General features: G+C 42.7%; 1 protein-coding gene across 1 annotated transcript in view; it reads right to left on the bottom strand.

Moving 5' to 3' along the window:
- Nucleotides 1–20,668, bottom strand: part of VPS53 (VPS53 subunit of GARP complex) — a 123,274-nt gene that overhangs the window by 69,378 nt on the left and 33,228 nt on the right. The window contains exons 8-11 of the mRNA NM_001193168.1: nt 9,408–9,486; nt 6,718–6,861; nt 6,077–6,219; nt 3,303–3,444 (exon numbers count right to left, since the gene is read on the bottom strand). Of these exons, the coding sequence (NP_001180097.1) occupies nt 3,303–3,444; nt 6,077–6,219; nt 6,718–6,861; nt 9,408–9,486 (508 nt within the window). The remainder of the gene's footprint in view (nt 1–3,302; nt 3,445–6,076; nt 6,220–6,717; nt 6,862–9,407; nt 9,487–20,668) is intronic.

The raw sequence follows: 20,668 nt of genomic DNA, 5'->3' as shown, positions 1-20,668 counted from the left end.
TCTGAAATTTAAGATGAATCTGTTTCCTTTCCCTGGAGAAGAGAGCTTTCAATGTGAGATGAAAGTTCCACAATTTCTGCATTTCTCATTCCAGAAACACTTTATTCCAGCCCAGTTCCTGATTTGTCCTTAAAAAGATGGCCTGGAGGCCTCAGCCGATAGGATGATGAGCACAGGCCTGTGCACACCTGGTTTAACCTTGCTGGGACCCCTCTTTTGTTCTTGGTGCCACCACATTCAGATCTCATGTTGTGACAGTTACGTATAGGTGTCTTTCTCCTACTAGAATATACGCGGCTGTCTGATCCAATTTTTCATCTTTACCCAAGGCCCTGCCCCAAGAGGGAGCTTGAAGAACACCGGTGGATAAACGCTGGTGGAGAAGCATTCAATAAAATCCTCTTCAAACACAGGCATTGTGGTTCCTATTTTTTGTTTAAAAAAAAAAAACACAAGCAAACCCAGGTAGGTGTAGGTGTGTATGCGTGCGTGCACATGTGCATGCATGGTTGGAAGAGTCTCAAATTATAACCAAACTATTAAACAGTGCACATCTCTGGGAGGAGAGATTTAGAGTAATTGAGAAAGAAGAGATTATTCTATTTTTTTTTAATATTCTGTCTTCTAGTTTATTTGTTTTTAAGATTTTTTTTACGTCGACCTTTTTTTTTGATGTGGACCATTTTTAAATTCTTTATTAAATTTGTTACAATATTGCTTCTGTTTTATCTTTTGGTTTTTTGGCCACAAGACATGTGGGATGTTAGCTCCCTGACCAGGGATCAAACCCATAGCCCCTGCATTGAAAGGAGAAGTCTTAACCACTGGACCTGGATCCACTGCCAGGGAAGTCCCAAGAAGAGATGGTTCTTTTAAAATATTTTATTCTGTTTGAGCTATAACAAGCATGTATTACTCTCCCTCTTTTTGGTAGATAAATAATCTGAAGCATGAAGATGATTTATAACTAAACTCAGATTTTCTAAAACCCTTGATATTTTAAAACTGTGATATAATTAACATAAAACTCACCTTTTTAAGGTGATTTTCATTTCAGTGATTTCACAGAGGCTGAATATAATGTTTACCATAAATCTAATCACTGAGTCTCTAATGATGCATGTGGGTATAGTTAAATCCTATCTAGACATTTGCTTTTAATTTCAAGGCATTTTAATTTACAGACTATATTAAATCCCTCCTAAAGGTCGGGAATTTAGGCAATCAGCTAGAAACCTGGGCAGTTCCCTTCTTCCAGTAACCGTTATAGCACAGGACATTATGAGTTTGTTGGGGCTGGAATAATAAAAACAAAACATGCCCTGTCCTTAAGGCTCTTTCAGTCTAAGTTTCTAACAGTTTCTAACAGTCTAAGTCTCTAAGTATCCACATCTGTCAAAAAAGAGCAAAAGATGATGCATCACACGGCTCAGTTAGGAAGAGCTTTCCAGGTGAGCCTGTCTTTTCAGGTGAGCTCACCCTTATTGTTTAACTGTCAATCGGTCACCAAGGCGGGTGAAAAGGCCTGAGTGATACAGTGAAGGATGGAAGGGAGCAAGCCTGGGAGGGTCTCTGGTTAACCTGGCCTTTGGCGGACTTCTTATCTGCTCTATTATTTTCCAAGGAATCTGATAACTTTCAATGAAATCTGGCATATGATAAAGAGTATTAAGATATATTTTGATTCATTCTGTAGTTCCACTACCCTGAAACAAAATGGTGATTACCCAAAAGGCATATCCTGGGATCAAGGCCAGAGGAGTTCTGTTGCCTTTCTAGAAACTCATCTTTAAGGGAAGATCCTTGAAGGCTGTGGAGCTGCCATGGTCAGGAACTGGAATGCAGAATGGTTGCTGAGTCACAATAACTGGGACAAAGAACAGTCTCAGGGGAAGAGACTGTCTTAAAAGAGAGAAGTGACATGGAGAAGCCTGTGTGGAAGACAGCTGACCAACTGGAGAGGTGAAGGGTAAATAGAAAGCTCATGGCTCAGGATTTCTGCCAATGCAGGGGGTGCAGGTTCGATTCCTAGTTGGAGAGCTAAGATCCCACATGTCTTACAGCCAAAAAACCAAAAAATGAAACAGAAACAATACTGTAATAAATTCAATAAAGCCTTTAAAAATGGCCCACTTAAAAAAAAAAGCTCATGATTCAACAGGATTTTTTTGTAATCTGAAACTGCAAACTAGATAGGAGAGCTAGGCAACAGCTGAACAACTGGAGGAAGTATTTGTAAATTGATTATGCCAGAGAATTTCAAAGACAGAAGTGCAAAAAGGAATGGATTGGTGGGAAAGGTTCAGGAGTTCCTAGTGACTGGGAACAACATCTCAGAGCACAGGACCCCCAGGAGACAGAAGGCTGCAGTCTGGGAGCATGATCCTGGTAGTGGGTAAAAGTGGAGAGATGCCGGGCTGCCCTGAGAAACAAGTAGACATCCACTGATCATTTCCAGACCTTTTTCTTACCTATTTACATATATAAACATGCTTCTTCCACAAATGGAATTATACTATATGTACGGGGCTGTGTGGCTCAGCTGGTAAAGAATCTGCCTGCAATGCAGGAGATCCCTGGTTTGGGAAGATCCCTTAGAGAAGGAAATGGCATCCCATTCCAGTATTCTTGCCTGGAAAACCGATGGACAGAGGAGCCTGGCAGCTATAGTTCATGGAGTCGCAAAGACCTGGACATGACTTAGCGACTAAATTACCACCACTGGGCTATAGCTTACGTTTTGCACCTATATATGTGAGAGGTTTTCTTCCTACGACAACACATCTACATCTATTCCTCATTCTACCACTCTGAAACTGTTCTATCTATTCCACAGCGTGAATATACCATATTTTACTTAAGGTCAATGATGGACATTATGGAAATCTCCAATGTTTTCTGCTTTTAAGGTTGCAGTTCACCTTTTGGGGGGTTACATCTTCCTCTAAGCACATCTTCATTATAATAAAACTCAAGAGTTGATAATGTAATAAGTTATTTGTGACTGAATAAGTGAGGACTCTATGACTCACAGAATTACTAGGCTTAAAATAGGGGTGATCCCTTGATAAAATGATGACAAGACACTCTAAAAACATGAAATATTGCATAATAGACAAATGATAAAGCCATACAGAATGTTCTGTATGACTATTTGAATGAATTCAACAAAATCCTTGGGATGGGGGATTAAGCACTTGAGCTGATGGATGGAAACACCAAACTGTATAAGACTTCAAAAGCGAAGCCCACCCACCCAGGCCACCAATGCCTCCATCTGGTATCCCTTAGGACAGTCTTACCAGCGTTCCATCTGTCAGGGTGCACCCGGAAAAGCGTTTTGCAAGAAATCCCTCAAAGTTAGTCGTTCTCTGAATAGCAAAGAGAAGCAATTTCACTTCAATTTCCTTTGCTCTTGTACGCATGATCTTGGCAAGTTCTGTCCTTCAAATTAAAGAGAGAAGAATGTTGTCGAACAAACTGATCATTCAAGACAGGACAAAGTTAAGTGGCTTTAGCTTATACTTTAAAAAAAAACAAAGCATGTAGTCATTTCAAAACCTGAAGTCTATCACCAACTAAGTTTAATGCTTAGGGAATAGAAACACATATTCTAAATAAGAATTTTAGGGAATTTCCCAGCAGTCCAGCAGTGAGGACTCTGCAATCTTGCTGCCGAGGGCCTGGGTTCAATCCCTTGTAGGGGAACTAAGATCTCATAAGCCATGCAGCCTAAATAAATAAATAATAAGAATTTTAAGGTGAAATTACCCACCAGTCCAAAAAAAAAAAAACAAAATCAAAGATAATGGCTATCAGATTGCTTACACGGCTACTACAGTTTTTATCATTTTTAAAATTTCCATTCACTTGTTAATAGTATATATGAAGCATTTACTCAGTATTTTATAAAAATGCATATATTCTATATAATTTTACGAGTCATTAATTACTGAATCATAAAGCCCTCCCTCTTCCAGATAGCTCAATAACCATCTTTCAACCAGAAAGCAGGACCCCTGGGTAGAGATGGGAGAGATGGGAGTCGATTGACCCCCTTGTAAAAAGTGACAGGTGCCCATCTGGGTGTTTCCTGCCTGTGACGCTTACAGGCCACTCAAGTGTCCCATCTCAGAATGCTACGTTGTAAGGGAGCAGCCGCACGAGAGTTCTCAGTAAGTACCGAGCTACAGATCATCTTCCCACACAAAGAAACAACAAAAGCCAAACAAAGGGCCGCTTAATTTGAGAATTATGTATCTACAGGCTTTTAGCCAAAATTCGAACAACGAAAGCTTGGCAGCAGCACTGCCATTAGCTGACACAAGAGCACATGTGTTCGCTTTTATGTACACTCACTCTCCTGTGGACTTCATTTTTCACAGAAAATGAATTTTGCAAGACACTGAACTAGGGGCTAAAGTGAATTATCAATCTCTCAAGCAATGCACTCTTTCTTTGCTAATCAGGACTTAGAAAGTGACAACCACAATCAACTTTGAATCAATAAAGTCATCTAATCCAGCAACAAGTATGTTTCTGAAAACCACCATCACACAGAATGTAAAGCACCAAGGGTGACCCTAATGTAAACTAGGGACTCTGGGTAGCAAGGAGGTGTCAAGGTAGGTTCAGCAACTGTAACCTGTATACACTCTGGTCGGGGATACTGATGATGGTGGAGGCCTCTGTGGACGCAGTGGAGGGGAGGGGGTATATGGGAAATCTCTTCTTGTCAATCTTGCTGTGAACGTAAATCTGCTTTAAAAACTAAAGCCTACGTGTGCATCCTAGAGCCTGGACTCTGCAACAAGAAGAGTCAATGCAATGAGAAACCAGTGTGCCACAGGTAGAGAGTAGCCCCTGCTCACCCCAAATAGAGAAAGCCCATGCACAGCAATGAAGACTCAGCACAGTCATAAATAAATAATTTTAAAAATAAAGCCTATTAAAAAAAAATCAACAGCCAATATCTCTTAATGAGTCCCTGCCCCCTATGATGTGCTCTTAAAGCATACAACTTGACTGTAATCCACAATTTTAAGAGAGATAATTACCATGAATTACTCTAAGGTGGCTGAGTTATGCATACATATGGGACTTCTTAAAAAATTAACTGGGGTTAATGTAATTGTGCACTGGTCAGGGGGCCTCTGTAGACTCTAGCTTTAGCTCTGTCATGGACACACTGATGTATACTTCTCAGGCTTTAATTCTTTGATCTAAAGGGACTATCTGGCCTTGGGCTATGGCTCATGGAACTGAAACAGGAGGAATGGGAGAAGGTCTCTAAAAGGCTCAGAACACTCAGATGCCAAAGTGATTAACGATCCAAAGACTATAAACACTGGGTTAGGGGTGGGAAATCTGCTCAACAACTATTTCCTGAGTGTGTACTATGTCACTGGAGTAGACACAGCCCTGTCCCTCTGGAACCATCTACCCAGCATGTCAGAGAAGCAGAAAGATGACGGATGTACATTCACTGAACACTGATATGTGTGACACAGACACAGGGGAAAACGCGGGGCAATGAATCACTACAGGGAAATCTGGCCGATGTGCTTTCCGATGGCTCAGAAGGCAGGCCGTTTGACGTAGGGCAAGGCTATAGGGAAGTCCTAGAACAAAGATAAGAGCAGACTGTGCTGCTGTGTGGTGTGTATATCACTCTTAAGGCGGAACAGACATACAAACAAGTGCTCTGGCTACAGCCTGCTAGCCCAGGGCACTCATGTACCCGTTTCCATTTTTCCCTATCAAGTGTTTACCCCCTCTTCACACAATGCTCTCTCCTCTAAGGCTGGAACTCTGAACATGGAGAAGGTGGAATACAGCTACAGCTGGAGTCAGGGACTCAGTTTTGGATATATTCTAACTTTCAACAGGAATGGAGTCTTCTGAAGGGACTCCAGCACAGCTGAAGACATTCTCCTGAAAATCATGATTCTCAAACCAATTTTTAAAAACAGGTAGAAGTGGTTCCAAAGCCACAGGAACCCATAGAGACTGGGGGGCTGGGCTTTAATAAACTGATATCAATCAATACCCAAACCAGTAGAGAGCTGGCAGCTACCTTGTTATGTGGCAAAATTCTACGGCAATTCTCTCCGCCATGTACCACTCACGTGGGAACATCCGGCCATATTTCTCCTCATAGTCCACGAGCTGGCGTTTGATCCAGGCATAGCGACGGTCGATTTTGTCCAGCCAGGCAACCTGGGGGAAGCAGGGAATAAAATCTACCCCAGCACTTAGAAGTAGTATTGACAGTTGAAGGAAATAAGCAAAAACATAGAAGTAAGAAAAACACAACCAATCTATTTCTCGTGATTTTAAAGAGTCTAGGTTACTCTTCTTAACCCGGGGTCTATGATTGGGCTTCAGGGGTCTATAAATTTCCTGAAACTGTATGTAAGGTTTTATGTATAGGTGCATTTTTGCAGAGAAGATCTCTAGCTCTCATCCATTTCTCCAAAGGATCAGGGACCCCAAAATGATTAAGAATCACTGAACTGTACAGTCAGTCCCTAGGAATCAGGGTTTAACAACCAACATTTTATGTCAATTTTAAGACAGTAATACTAATGTCAATTTTTAATACTAATGTCAATTTTAAGACAGTAATACTAATAAAATATAAATCATAGACTTGAGAGCAATCAATTCTTAATACAATTCAAATGTGATATCTGAGCTCATTTGGTCAATACTTACATCTTGGTTTTCTTGAAAAAGTACTAGGTACTCTGACAGATGTTGTTTAATAAACTTTTTGATGATTTCCTGTTTGATTCTGGGGTCCAAGATGTTAGCAACCTGACACGCATCTCGTAGAACGTTGCTGGGTCCTCCTGGCCTCTGGTAAAACACACAGCACACACATCAGTTCAGAAGCCAGAAGCGGCCTTCAAATCTTATGGCCTCTGACAGCTGCTGCTTCTTGTTCTACTCATGATGTTGTTATTACTTCCACTCCCCTGACACTCATTCTTCTGCTGTGGATGGATATTTGAGTTACTTGTTTCTCAATGAAAGAATCATTAAGCTAGTCTGTAGTAGCCAGTATAAAAGCTACTCCGTGAATCAACAATGAGACATCCTGGAAACAGGGCCAGCAATGATGGTAGGAACTTCTGCTTACTGAACTGAAGTCACCTTCCTGAAGGGCCCTAAAAGTCACAATGACACCAGTCTGATGCCACACGTGCCACCTTCCTCTGATTCTAACCTTGCTTTCCTGTTCTCAAAGTGCTGTATTTATGCCAAACAGTATGCTGGCATTTAAAACCCAAATCCAGGTTCCATCCACCATCCTTGCCCCACTGATGGTCAACCACGCAAACAGGCAGCCAAATTATATTATGATATTGGTGCCCTGACCTGAAAAAAATAGTAGAAGACCATCAAAGGGCTGTATTGACACATCAGGATGGGAAGGCTTTTGTTATTACTGAAGGTAACTCAGTCTCCTCGAACCTTTCTTTACAGTAACTCACTGAATGAACGTGGTTGGCTGAGTGGACTACAGAACACTTGGCATCGGCTCGTGGCTTGGCTAAATAACCACATAACTTTGGCACAGTTATTGACACTCATCTGAAAAATAATTGGAAAAAAAATAATGCATTTTAACTAGGTGATGATTAAGGGTCTTCCAGATCTTTATGATTTTTTAAAATCAATTCTAATTTATCCATCTCAACTGAAGTTCAAGAGTTTCTTAAGTGTCACTTAGGCTAACTAAACTGTTAAATGCTGACTATGCTCCGTGCTGAGTGGCTATTCTGCCATCCACTGAGAATTCTGACTGCTCAACTCTGGCTTATGGATGAAAACGTTTGATCTGACAGAGAAGTCATGAAAGCCGAAATCTACGGGCTCAGGGGTTCCGATTTTTTCATTTATAAAGGACTTCACAGTAATCTTAGATACTTTTTTTAAACAAATTTTGATTTCCACTTGTGAAGCAGTAATAAAAACATAAAGCCTTTAAGAGAGGTCAATAGTCACTCAGAAGGAAAAAAGAAAACTCTTAGAGAAACATCAAGTCATCTAGCCAGAGAAAAGGGAAACAAGTTGTTAAAGAAAACCATTTTCACCTCATTTTCCTCCTGGGGTCTGAGAAAAAGTTATAATGTAGGTCAATGTTATATTTTCCTAAATGATAAAGCTGGGCTTTATCTGCATCTTTCTAAAACTTCTTAAAACCAGGGTCAATAGCAGAGTAGAGTAAAGCAGACCCTAGTAATTATAACTTGTGAATCTCTTACTATCCCTTTTTACAGGACTATTTTCTGATACCCACTCCCCACAGTTACAGCAAATGGAAAAGGAAGATGAAGTCCACAAAGGAACATGCTTTATGAATAAAATACCTGATTGCTAGAAGACAGCTAGAATATATGCAGACATGAAAACCAGAGGCAGGTTTCCTATACGAGGTAATCGACAAAGCTGGGGCAGCTACCCCCACATACTTCCTAAGTCTCTTATATGAGGCACAAAGAACAACGATTAAGATATTTCCAGTTATTGAATTATAAAACGGATCCAGGAAACGTTCCTTGGCTCGGCAAACAGACATATATCCCCCACCTCCATCCACCAAGCTGCCTGCCAGTCAGTGTGCTTCAGGTCATTTCTGAGCCACACAGTTCTTGCTCCTGAAATAGCTCAAATAGTAGAGGGAAAAAAAAGCTTCTGAGGGTTCTTCTCTCCCCAACACATGCAAAGCATTAAGATTATGTCTGCTACAATTTGAAGGATGGAGCTAAAAGCAGTTACCCCAGCACAGTGACGGCCAAATGAGGCAAAGCTTGTTATATGAGAAGTGTAACCAATAGCTCACGAGTGAAATTACTGTGGGCTTTGTAGACACAACACAAACAGTCAGGCTACCAGTGAGAGCTGAAGGGATTCATCCCAAAGAACAGGATTCTGACCATTAAAAGCGAGTCTCCTAACTGTCACTCCGAGAGTTACTTAAGCCTGGGCACGTTCCTGTCCGTTGTCTCTTCACCAAATTGAAACCAAAAAGTTATGTAACAATCCTAAAAGAAAATCACTGTGGTTTGGAAAAAAAAATTAAACAAACAAAAAAAGTAACTATGAGAAAAAAGGTAATTCCCCAGGCAGACAACAGTTTGGGTTTGACACACGTTAAGTGAAATCAAAACAAACCCTCACTGTGGATGTGTGAGGACGCGGATGAGCAGCCAACTGATATTGCTTCAGGATATTTAAAATCAAGGATGGTCCATCACCCTGAATCTTTAGCACACAGACTTTATGGCTGCCAGCAACCGCATTTGAAATAGTAAGTGAATCATAGTTACGGTGAGTGTGAATCAGGCCAGAATATGATGAGAATATCCAAAGACTGAAGGGAAAATGCAAAACAATACCTTGGTGCCCTGGGAAGGAAAAGCTTCTTCAAAATCGGCCAGGATTTGCTGTCCTAACTCAGTCTGGGCCGCCTTCACTCTGTAGGGAAAAGAGAACATATCATTACCTGGCATAATTTTCAAATGTCCATAAATAACTGTGCACGGATCCATAGAGGTTATGACTGCTGAAGTCTTCAGGGATCATCCAGGAAGCAGGGAGTGGTGGCTAGATAAGATAGGTCACACACTAGTTAGCAGCAGGTTTATGACTACATCAGCTTCCCCAGCTTCCCCAGTGGCTCAGTGGCAAAGAATTCGCCTGCAGTGCAGGAGACACAGCAGTCGTGGGTTCAATCCCTGCGTCAGGAAGTTCCCCTGGAGAAGGGAATGGCACCCCACTCCAGTACTCTTGCCTGGAAACTCCCATGGACAGAGAAGCCTGGTGGGCTGCAGTCCATAGGGTCACAGAGTTGGACACAACTGAGCATGCACGCATGCACAGATTCTTCCTACGTCCCAAAGCTCTCCTAGGCCTCCCCTCAGCTGTCGTGAGGTAGTACACGTCAGTCTTTGCAAAATGTCACTGGGGTAGTTACGCCGCAGGAAGATGCTATATACTAATGCCCAGTAGTGAGTAGTGAAGTCGCTCAGTCGTGTCCGACTCTTTGCGACCCCATGGACTGTAGCCCACCAGGCTCCTTGGTCCATGGGATTTTCCAGGCATTAATACTGGAATGGGTTGCCATTTCCTTCTCCAGGGGATCTTCCCAAACCAGGGATCGAACCCAGGTCTCCCGCATTGTAGGCAGACACTTTATTGTCTGAGCCACCAGGGAAGCCCAAGTCAAATTTAAATCTGCTTCGGGTTACTGGTGTAATTACTCTGCCGTTCCTTGGAGAACAGGATGGGAAGCGGGTTTTGAACTGCTTCAGGGTTGCTGTTTTTTTCAACCTGGAAACCAACATCAAGATTCTAAGTTTTAACAAGTGAACCAAAATACTGTTTTCTAAAGTAAAAAGATCAAATGATAAAATGAACTGCTATTTGAGTGTGATGGTCACTGAATGAAGACTTAAGTTCACTCGGGAGATGGTGAGGATGAAGACTGAGTCACACCGGAAATGAGTTTGAAAGGGGAGGCTGGAACTGAACCGAGTGGTTTTCATGGAAAGGAGGAGCTCAAGAACTAGTGCTTGACTGAGAGGAAAGAAGGGAAAGGAGAAGCAGCCAGGACGGGAGAGGAGCTCTGGGTCAGCCGCCTGCCACCAGCTCGCCTGCCCCCAGCTCAGGGGGTTGGGTCCCTCCTGCCCACCATCCTCACAGCTGGACTGCCCTGAGCCTGAGGCAAATCTTTTATCTTCGCTAAAAGCACCATAAAATAATGTTCTTCCTTTTTTGGTCTCCACCCTGTTACTCTGGAATTAACTTTATGAAGTTTCTAGAAATAGTGAACAGCTCAAAACCACAATTTCTTTGGCTACTAGGCGGTGCCTGGCAACCTACAGAGATTTTTTTTTTTTAAATGAGGGGATAGTCAGGACCCAAAATGGTCTGGTTTTTCTGTGGCATAGTTATAATTATGCCTTATTCCAAATACTTTCCAGGGTTTTTCCACTATCTTCAAAACTTAAAACTACTCTTATAGGTGGGTTTGCAGCCTCTTTTAGTTACTTTCCAAGGGGATGAGAAATGATAGAGATAAGGTTGTCACCCAAGTAGCCCACACATTAGAATCTAATGACATTAAAATGTCATTCATCTACACTTGCCCAGCGTACCACAGGAAACATTCCTTGAGTATGAGTTCTGACAAGAGAGAAGATGCTTTTGTAAAACCATTACCTCTGAGGTCTTATGACTCCACATAATGGGCCAGACAGACCGACTCCCCTGGTGCCAGGTCACAAGACATAGCTTCCAGGCCCCTTTGTTCCTTCTCTCTCCTCTTGGCAGCCACAGAGAGCACAGGTTCCCCACTAAGCCACAGATCACTCCTGGAGGGGAAGTTCCATGCTGGTTGAAAAGTCACAGTCTTATTCGCAGGGCTCCTGAGTGTCTCGGTGATGTGATGGTCCCAGCTCTGCCTGTCACCCTTCCTACTCTGCCATCGCCTAACCCCACATTCTTAACCAGATTTGAAATTGGGGTGCCTGAGGCAATAGGGATGGACCTGAGATTATCACACTAAGTGAAGTCAGTCAGAAAGAGAAAGACAAATCCCATATGCTACTTCTCGCCTGTGGAATCTAAACTGTGACACAGATGAAATTATCTATGGAACAGAAGCAGACTCACAGGCATAGAGAAGAGACTCGTGGTTGCCCAGGGGGAGCGGGGAGTGGAGGGGCGGACTGAGAGTCTGGGGCTAATAGGTGCAAACTGTTAGACTGGACAAACAGCAAGGTCCTACTGGACAGCACAGGGAACTTTAACCAATCTCCTGGGATAAACCATAATGGAAAAGAACATGAAGAAGAATGCCTGTATGTGTATAACTGAGTCACTTTGCTGCACAGCAGAAGTTAACACAACAGAGTAAATCAACTATACTGTACTTCAATAAAATATTTAAAAATAGAAATTGGGGTGCCTGCAAAGACAACCAGAGCCTATAAGGGCAAAAGTATCAGCCTGTGATGTGCAGACCCCCTTGCCTTCTTCTACAGTCCATTTCCAAGGTTACTTCTTGAGACAGTTTAGACTTAGCTGTGCAACTGGTGAGCTACATGTACTCCTAATCAAGTCATTTCCCTCATGTGGGCCACAACTAAGAATGGTTGTGAAATGAGAGGGTGGGGATGGAGGCCTGGGCTAGAAGCCCCTCAGTATTATTGTTATCTGATTACTCCACAACACCCATCTTACAGCTCTAGCTGGCAACAGCATCCATCCTTACTGGTGACTGCAAGTCGGATGTTTAGTGAACACCGAAGCAGAATAATCAGCATTCGCACGCTTCCAAGTGTAGTTTCTGAAGTGTCTAACAGTGACTCAGATGAAAGAGAAACCATTCCCCTTAGTGACAGTAATGATGGTGTCCAGAAACCCAAACCCGGATTCACGCACTTGCAGGATAAGATGTGAATAGTGGTCTTTACAATCAGTTGCCTGAGCAAATCCTACAAAGACATCAAACACACTGAAAAAAACACATCTTTGGCCTCACTCCTTCAAACTCCTTCCTCTTCCAACCATGAAAAGTAAGCTCTTACTGTGAAGAGACGGAGCACTAGACTCTGTTAGCAGAGTACTTACAGAAGTTCAGCCGCCAAGACTTCCTAGTCATCCTTATGAAAGTCAACCTACAACTAATAGAGAACAGGGGAAATGACAATTTCTCCCGGGTCCAAATAAGCTTGACCTGGTTAGGTGGTGACAACTCAGTGCTGACCACTCTTAGCAAATGAGAGTTTCCCTATGCTATGCTGGAAACGATGGTCAACCAACTGCCTCCTGGCGTCCTCCACACCATGTGACCAGGGGTTGTTCAAAGGCACCCTTCCCATGGGACTTCCCTGGTGGTCTAGTGGTTAAGGGGCAACTAAGCTGATGCGACTCAACTGCTGAGCTATTATATGCACCACAACTGGAGAGAAGAAGGCTCGAGCACCACAACTAAGATCTCATGCAGTCATAAGTAAACAAATATTTTTTAAAAAAAGCACCCTTGCCTAAATGTGCTATCAGATTTCAGCATAGGGATGGCAGTAGAGGGACCACAAACTATGAAAACCATTTAGACATTTATGGACAAAATAACCCTGATGCTTCCAATACCCCATGCGTGACTGTCCCAGAGAAAGTACCCTCAGTAATTTGCAATAACCTGACCTCCCAAAATAGAGAGTCTGTACCGGACAGCATGATTAGTCAGTCTGATTAGTCAGATACTCCAGTTCCAAGGAGACAGAATCTCAACCCAGAATCTTAGAGTGACTCAGTAGGACGCTTTGATATCATCAAGTAGAATCCTTACGCTTTCAAAACGCGTGCTTTTGAAACTTAATATCCTTTCAGAAAGAACCTGTCATAGTCATACAGCCAGCTGGGCCTTTTCTTTCTTTCTTCCTTTTTCTTTCTTTATATAAAAATTGTTATTGAAGTATATATAGTTAGTTGATAGCTAGGCCTTTTCATCCTCCACTTTAATTTCTTTGACCACTATGCCAAGTGATCCCCTCAATCTGCCAAGTACCTCTCATGCAGAAGAGGTTAGAAATAGCCCTGAAAAATATGTTTCAGTTAGAAGGTTTCATGAGTTTCAAGAGAATGCCAGAACCTTCCATTTTTCCTCAGGAAATACTGACTGATTACTAGACACATTGGCTTTCTCAGATATTCTTAAGCCAGGAGGATTTGAAATATAAAGATGACATTAAAGGGGAAAAAAAAAAAAAAAAAACTTTCCTTCAACGCTACATTAACGTTTAAGCATTTTCCAGAAGGGTAGTTGGAAGAAACAGCTGTATTGAAATTGACGTCCATGAACTTCATATTTCAAATGTGCAGGCTAAGATGTCAGAACACAGGCTTTCCTGTGACTTCCGCAGTCTGCAGACAGCAAGCTCTGAAGCTAGAGGCACTGAAGCGGTGCACAGGGTGTAAGGCTCCCGCCTTCCCCACCCTCCCCAAACAAACAATCTATTTCTATCACTTCCAGATGGTTCTACCATGGCTATGTAAACACAGGGAGGAAAATTCACCAGAAATGATGCTAAAAATAAGAAGTCTGGACTTTCCTCAAACTTTTAGTACCTCCTGAAAAAGAACTGTAGTCCAGGCACTGGAAACAAGCGATTCCTTCCCTTCCGTTAATTTTAGTGTTACTTAATAGCACTTATTCTCTATTAATCAACACATTTTTTTTTTTTGCAAATAGAAGTTGTGAAATGAACAAAAAGAAAAGTAAATCCTTCTGTGTTCGCAGCAATCCTACATGATAATGAATAGCTGGAGCACCAGACTATACTAATGGAAAGTTATCTTTTAAGGGGAGTGTCATTATAGCAGTGATCACAAAGTTTCTGTAATTTATAACATAACATCTTCGGAAAAACAAAATTAAAAGGCAAGAAATTCTCAAAGAGTGTATTCTCTTGTTTTTCCCTATATGCTTTCTTATAAATAAAATTCAGTTCTACCACGTTCCTGCCATCAGCAGTGCCCATCCTGTGCAACCATGCAACCTCCTCGACTACATGGTCGCTGTCATGGAATGGTCTTTATCTTTTTCTAATCCAGAACATAGCCCCAACCTCCAGTCTCTTTTAACTGTAACTGACAAGACTTTTACAAAATACAAAGACTACGTCTCTTCTTGCTTCAAATCTTTCATTGTCCACAAAACGAACGTAGAGCAGATTCAAAACGAATGCAGAGTCAGATCTATGACCTGACTCTGCCTACTGAGACAGACTTTCACTCTCCACTCTCTTCTTTCCCCCTCTCTTCCTGTCTTGGTAGTAAGGTCCTACCTTTTGTTTTGGCCACACCCCATGCCATGTGGGATCTTAGTTCCTTAACCAGGGATCAAACCCACACCTCCTGCAATGAAAGCATGGTGCCTTAGCCACTGGACTGTCAGGGAAGTCCCCAGATCTTACCCATTCTTTTAAGGTCAGATTAAAATTTAATACTTCTTGACCCCTACCCGCGGCCTCTGAAGGCTGAGTCTCTCAGTCCCTCTTCTGAGACCCTGCTGTCCCCAGACAGCATGGACTAGTTCTGTTATATCCATCTCTATCAGTGTCTCTCACAATAATGGTGCGCTCTTTCTTTGAAGGCAAAGAGTATGTGTTTTTCACCTCGTGCCCTCAGGACCCCAGCACAGGGCCTGGAATCTAGAAAGTGTGTGGTCAGTATCTATTAGATAAACTAAGAGAAGAATAAGTGAATGGGAAAAGAGATCAACTCTGGATTATCAGGAGGGTGAGAGGCGGTGATGCTGTCTCCCTCCCCCGACCCCCAACCCCTACCACCCAACAGAGCAACTCTGCCTTCCCCATCTGAGCTTCCATCTTTCCTGCAGCTCATAAGGTCCCGTTTGTCTGCTCTCTTGGCTGCTTCGCATCCCCAGGTTGACAGGGCAATCAGCCAGTTCTGAGTGTGATGGGATTAGGAAGGAGGAAAGGAAGGGTGGTGATTTCCCAAGTATTTTGCGAAGCTCTGTTCCGACACTTCTTACCAGTTCCTTGGCATTTCCATTCTAAGATGGCACCCTGAGCATGAGGTATAACCCCTCCCCTTCCTGCCCCAGATCATCTGAAATAATGAAAAGAGTTTAATAAGAATCCAGAATTGGGCAGGAAAAGGAGAGGTAGACTAGAAACTCTGGTAGGACAGGACTGAAGAAGGAAACCTCTGCCAAAATGGCTTCTCAAAGATGAAGGACATGGGCTTCCCTGGTGGTCCAGTGGTTAAGCATCAGCCCTGCAATGCAGGGGACACCGGTTCGACCCTCGGTCCAAGAAGATCCCACATGCCCAGGGGCAACTAAGCCCGTGGCTCGCTGAAGCCCGGGAGCTGCAACTACTGAGCCCAAATGCCTAGAGCCTACACTCCGCAACGAGAAACCCACACACTACAACCAGAGTCCCCCTACTCATCACAACTAGAGAAAGCCCATGAGCAGCAATGAAGACCCAGCACAGTCAAATAAATTTTTAAAAAGATGAAGGACACGAGGGGAGTGGATACCAGGAGCAGGAGGGTGGCTCCTGGCACCCACCAGGGGGATGTTGGGCTCCTGCAAGAGAAACAGCTAAGCCAGTGCCAGGTCTCACCCCGTCCTTGAGCGATCAAGTCAGGAGTGGCTGTGGGTCTGAGAAATCCAGCAGAGTCCACAGGGCTGACAACACACAGGCAGATCAGAAACTCATGGGCCCAGGAGATCAGCCACCAGCACAGCCTCCCTGGTGGCTCCCCCAGCTCCAGCCCCACCTCACCTGAGAAGCACTGTCTGTAGCACATGTAGCCAGGTGGCATATCCCGCCTACTCCCTCATGAGCAGGGGGCAGTAAGATAGCATCTCTGATCAGGCTGACAGAGAATCTCACAGCCAAAAATGAGTGTTCCGCTAGACATCACCAAACATGCAAACACCAAGAAAGTCATTATAAACAAACTGAAGACCTTAGAGCACAGAGAAACAGAGCAGGCAACTCAGAACTTTAGAACCTGTATAATTTATGTTCCCTGAGAGGTTTAAGATGATACTATGCCTATGAAAAAAGAATTAACTGGATACCCTGAAGATAAAGTTGGATTGTTGCAATAAAAACTCAACAGCTAGGCCAAATAACAGAATGGGCACCATTGAAGAACAAATTTAAAAAGGGAAGTTGAGTTGAGGAATTCAGCTTAACAGGACAAAAAGATTTAAAGCATTAAAAAAAAAATAATAAAGGAGGGCCTGGTTTGAATCCCTGGTCGGGAAACTAGATCGTACGTGCTGCATCTCAGAGCTCACATGCCACAGCTAAAGACCCCACATGTCCCAATGAAAAGATCCTCATGCCACAACTAAGACCTGGAACGGCCAAATAAATTAATAAAAATATTTTTAAAAGTTAAGGAACACAGTAGCAGATCCAGAAGTTCCAATACTCATGTACAAGGGATTCCACAAAGAGAAAACATAGAGCACAAAGAGAAATAAAAGAGAACACTGTCTCAGAATTTAAGGAACTCATGAGTCTTCAGATTAACCACACCATTAAGTACTAAGCAACATGAATGAAACGAGATCTATGTCCTAGTAAAATTCCTAATTCTCCCACCGCCAAATCTCAAATGCTTCCAGAAGAAAATAAAAATGAAACAAAAATAGATTATCTTATAAAGGAGTAAGAATGAGATGGGCTTCAGGTTTTTTCCAGGCAACAATGAACGCCAGATGATAGACTGCCTTTGTCTATCCTACAACAGCCATGAGGTGGAAGCAACTCAGCCATCCAACAACAGAGGAACGGACAAACAAAATGCAGTCTCTACGTACAATGAAGTACTCAGCCTTAGAAAGGAACAAAATTCTGATAAATTATACAACACAGATGAATCTGAAAACATGCTAACTGAAATAAGCTGGACACAAATAGTTTGAGTCCACCTACAGTACCCTGAAGGGGCAAATTCACAGACAGAAAATTGACCAGAGGTAACCAGAAGTGGGGAAGAAGAGGTAATGAGTGCTATTATTTAATGCACACAGAGCTTCTATCTGGGGTAATCACAAACTTTAAGGAATGGCTGTGTGATAATGTGAATGTGTGCTTGCATGCTCAATCGCTTCAGTCATGTCCAACTCTGTGACCCTGTGGACTGTAGCCCACCAAGCTCCTCTGTCCATGGGATTCTCCAAGCAAGAATGCTGGATGTGTTGCCATGCCCTCCTCCAGGGAATCTTCCCAACTCAAGGATCAAACACGCGTCTCCTGTGTTGCAGATGGATTCTTTACCACTGAGCCACTGGGGAAGCCTGAATGTATACTTAACGCTACGAAATTGTACAGAGAAAAATAATTAAAATGGTAAATTTTAACACAATGTATATTTCAATACAGTTTTTAAAGAGATAAGAAGTAGGTACCTTGAATAGACCAATTACTATTGAAGAGACTGAAAGGACAAGGATCTGGATTGAAAACAGGTGACACACCTAGATGGTTTCTGCAGGCAAGACCTGGGACTTCCCTCATGGTCCAGTGGTTAAGAATCTGCCTTGCAATGCAGGAGATGCAGGTTCGATCCCTGGTTGGAGAACTAAGATCTCACATGCCGAGGGGCAACTTACTGAAGCCCGAGCACTGCAAGAAAAGATCCTGTATGACGCAACTAAGACCAGATGCAGCCAAATAAAATAAATAAATATTTATAAAATAAATATATAAATAATATATTATATATAATAAAATAAAATAAATATATTTTTTAAAAAATCTGCCAGATCTGACAAAGGATTAGTATCCAGAACACACAGAGAATTCCTACAGATTAATAAGTAAGGGATAAGGTGGCTTAGACAGTAAAGAATCCGCCTGCAATGTGGGAGACCTGGGTTGGATCCCTGGGCTGGGAAGATCCCCTGAAGGAGGGCATGGCAACCCATTTCAGTATTCTTGCCTGGAGAACCCCATGGACAGAGGAGCCTGGCAGGCAAAAGTCCATGGGGTCACAAAGAGTCAGACACGACTGAGCGACTAAGCACAGCACACAAGTAACTCAACAGACAAACAACAGACAAACAGGCAAAGGATACATACTGGCATCTCACAGAGGTGAGAGAAAATGAAAAGAAAACTCATCTCACTAGTTGCCAGAGAAATGAAAATGAAAGGAATTAGGTACCATTTTTTATCCATCAGATAAATGAAAAGGAAAATTAACCAAATCAAGTGTTGTTGAAGATATGGAGAAATGGGTACTCACATACTGTTCAGATGGTCCTATAAATAAATTAAGCCACTTTGGAGGGCAAAGGAACAGCAGTTATTAAAATTCTAAATGCATGTGACCCAGAATTTATTGTAGAAAAATTGCAGATGTGTAAGAAGGAGTGTATTTTTCAAATCAGAAACAAACAGTCTAGTGATATGAAAATGGTTAAATAATCTGTGGTATGTTATACTACAGAACTCTATGCATCAATTAAAGAGAATGAGTTAGGTTTGTATACACTGATGTGGTAAAACCCTAAAATACACTCTTAAGTTAAAAACAAAAAGAAAGTTTCAGAATGAAGCATATGGTATGAGATCATTTATTTAAAAAAAAAATCCAAAGTAAAATAAACCCACAATCTAAAACTAAAGATTTATTTAAATGCACAGAAAAATAATCTACAGGATGAGAATTAAACTGATAATAGTAACTATCACTATGGGTAGCAGTGGGACATCAGGTATCGCTAAAGAGGACTTAAGTTTCATCTGTATATTGACTTGTTTTTTTAAATAAAGAAAATGAACATGTGTATTACTTATATAATTAAAAATAAAGACACTTAGAAAAAAAAGAGGCCTGTACCCATTAGGTCTTATCAGAAGGCAGAGTTGAAAAGGATGGTTCCTGCTGAGTACAGGCCTCTTTGTTTCTTCTTTGTAGCAAAAAAAGGCTTGCTGCTGCTGCTGCTAAGTCGCTTCAGTCGTGTCCAACTCTGTGCGACCCCATAGACGGCAGCCCACCAGGCTCCCCCGTCCCTGGGATTCTCCAGGCAAGAATACTGGAGTGGGTTGCCATTTCCTTCTCCACTGCATGAAAGTGAAAAGTGAAAGTGAAGTCGCTCAGTCGTGTCCGACTCTTAGCGACCCCATGGACTGCAGCCCACCAGGCTCCTCCATCCATGGGATTTTCCAGGCAAGAGTACTGGAGTGGGGTGCCATTGCCTTCTCTGAAAAAAAGGCTTAGGATCCATCAATTGTGACTGTCTTGGTCTTAGTATCTTTCCTGTGCTACATTTAAAAGACAAGGCATTAAATTCCCCACTCTCTCTCTTTAAGCATCTGCCTTTCTTTCTATTGGCTCTAAATCTGGGGTCAAAACTCAACAGAATAGGAAGGAAAGAACAAATGTAAAGAGGTTAAGTCATCATTTTGTTACACCTGAAGTTCAAGGGCAGGCTGTATTTGCAAAGACTACCATAGCAGTCTCTCCTCCCACGAGCTCTGTATACCAGTGTGACTTTGACACTCCTCCCATTGGGGGTGGGGGCGGCCATGTTCCTTCCTCTTGAATTCTGAAGGCCAGGTGACCACAGAAGTGACCTTATGTGACTTCTAAGACCTGGTTCTTAGAGCATCTTGAGGGTACTCATTTCTGGGCCCCAGCACCACCTCACCTAGGGGAAGCCCAAGCGGCTGGGAGGACCACCCGGCTGAGGTCCCAGCCAACGGCAAGCACCAATCTGCCAGCCATGAGAGTAATTCAGTGGATCCTCCAGCCCCTCCTGAAGCCATCCTGGCTGATGCTGCATGGAGCAGAGATGAGCTGTCCCTGCTGCACCAGGCAAGATTGCATGAGCGAAATGACTGTTGTTGTCAGACACTGAGTCCTGGACTGTATTGATTTTTTACAAGGAAACAGACAATGAGAAGGGTTTCCCTAAAAAATGGAGCCCTGGGCAGCTGAGAGATGTCAGCAGCCACTCCCGTGAGACAGGCCAGCAACTACCTGATACAGGGAGCTTTAGATAGCATGGTTAGGAGCTGGTAGGGTGGACATAGAGGGAACATCTACATCAGAGAAAGGCAGGTCAGGTGACCTCTGAGCCTCCTCCCACAGT

This window comes from Bos taurus, chromosome 19 (genome assembly GCF_002263795.3).
Source record: "Bos taurus isolate L1 Dominette 01449 registration number 42190680 breed Hereford chromosome 19, ARS-UCD2.0, whole genome shotgun sequence".
NCBI lineage: Eukaryota > Metazoa > Chordata > Mammalia > Artiodactyla > Bovidae > Bos > Bos taurus.
This window is presented reverse-complemented; position numbering and strand designations above follow the sequence as displayed.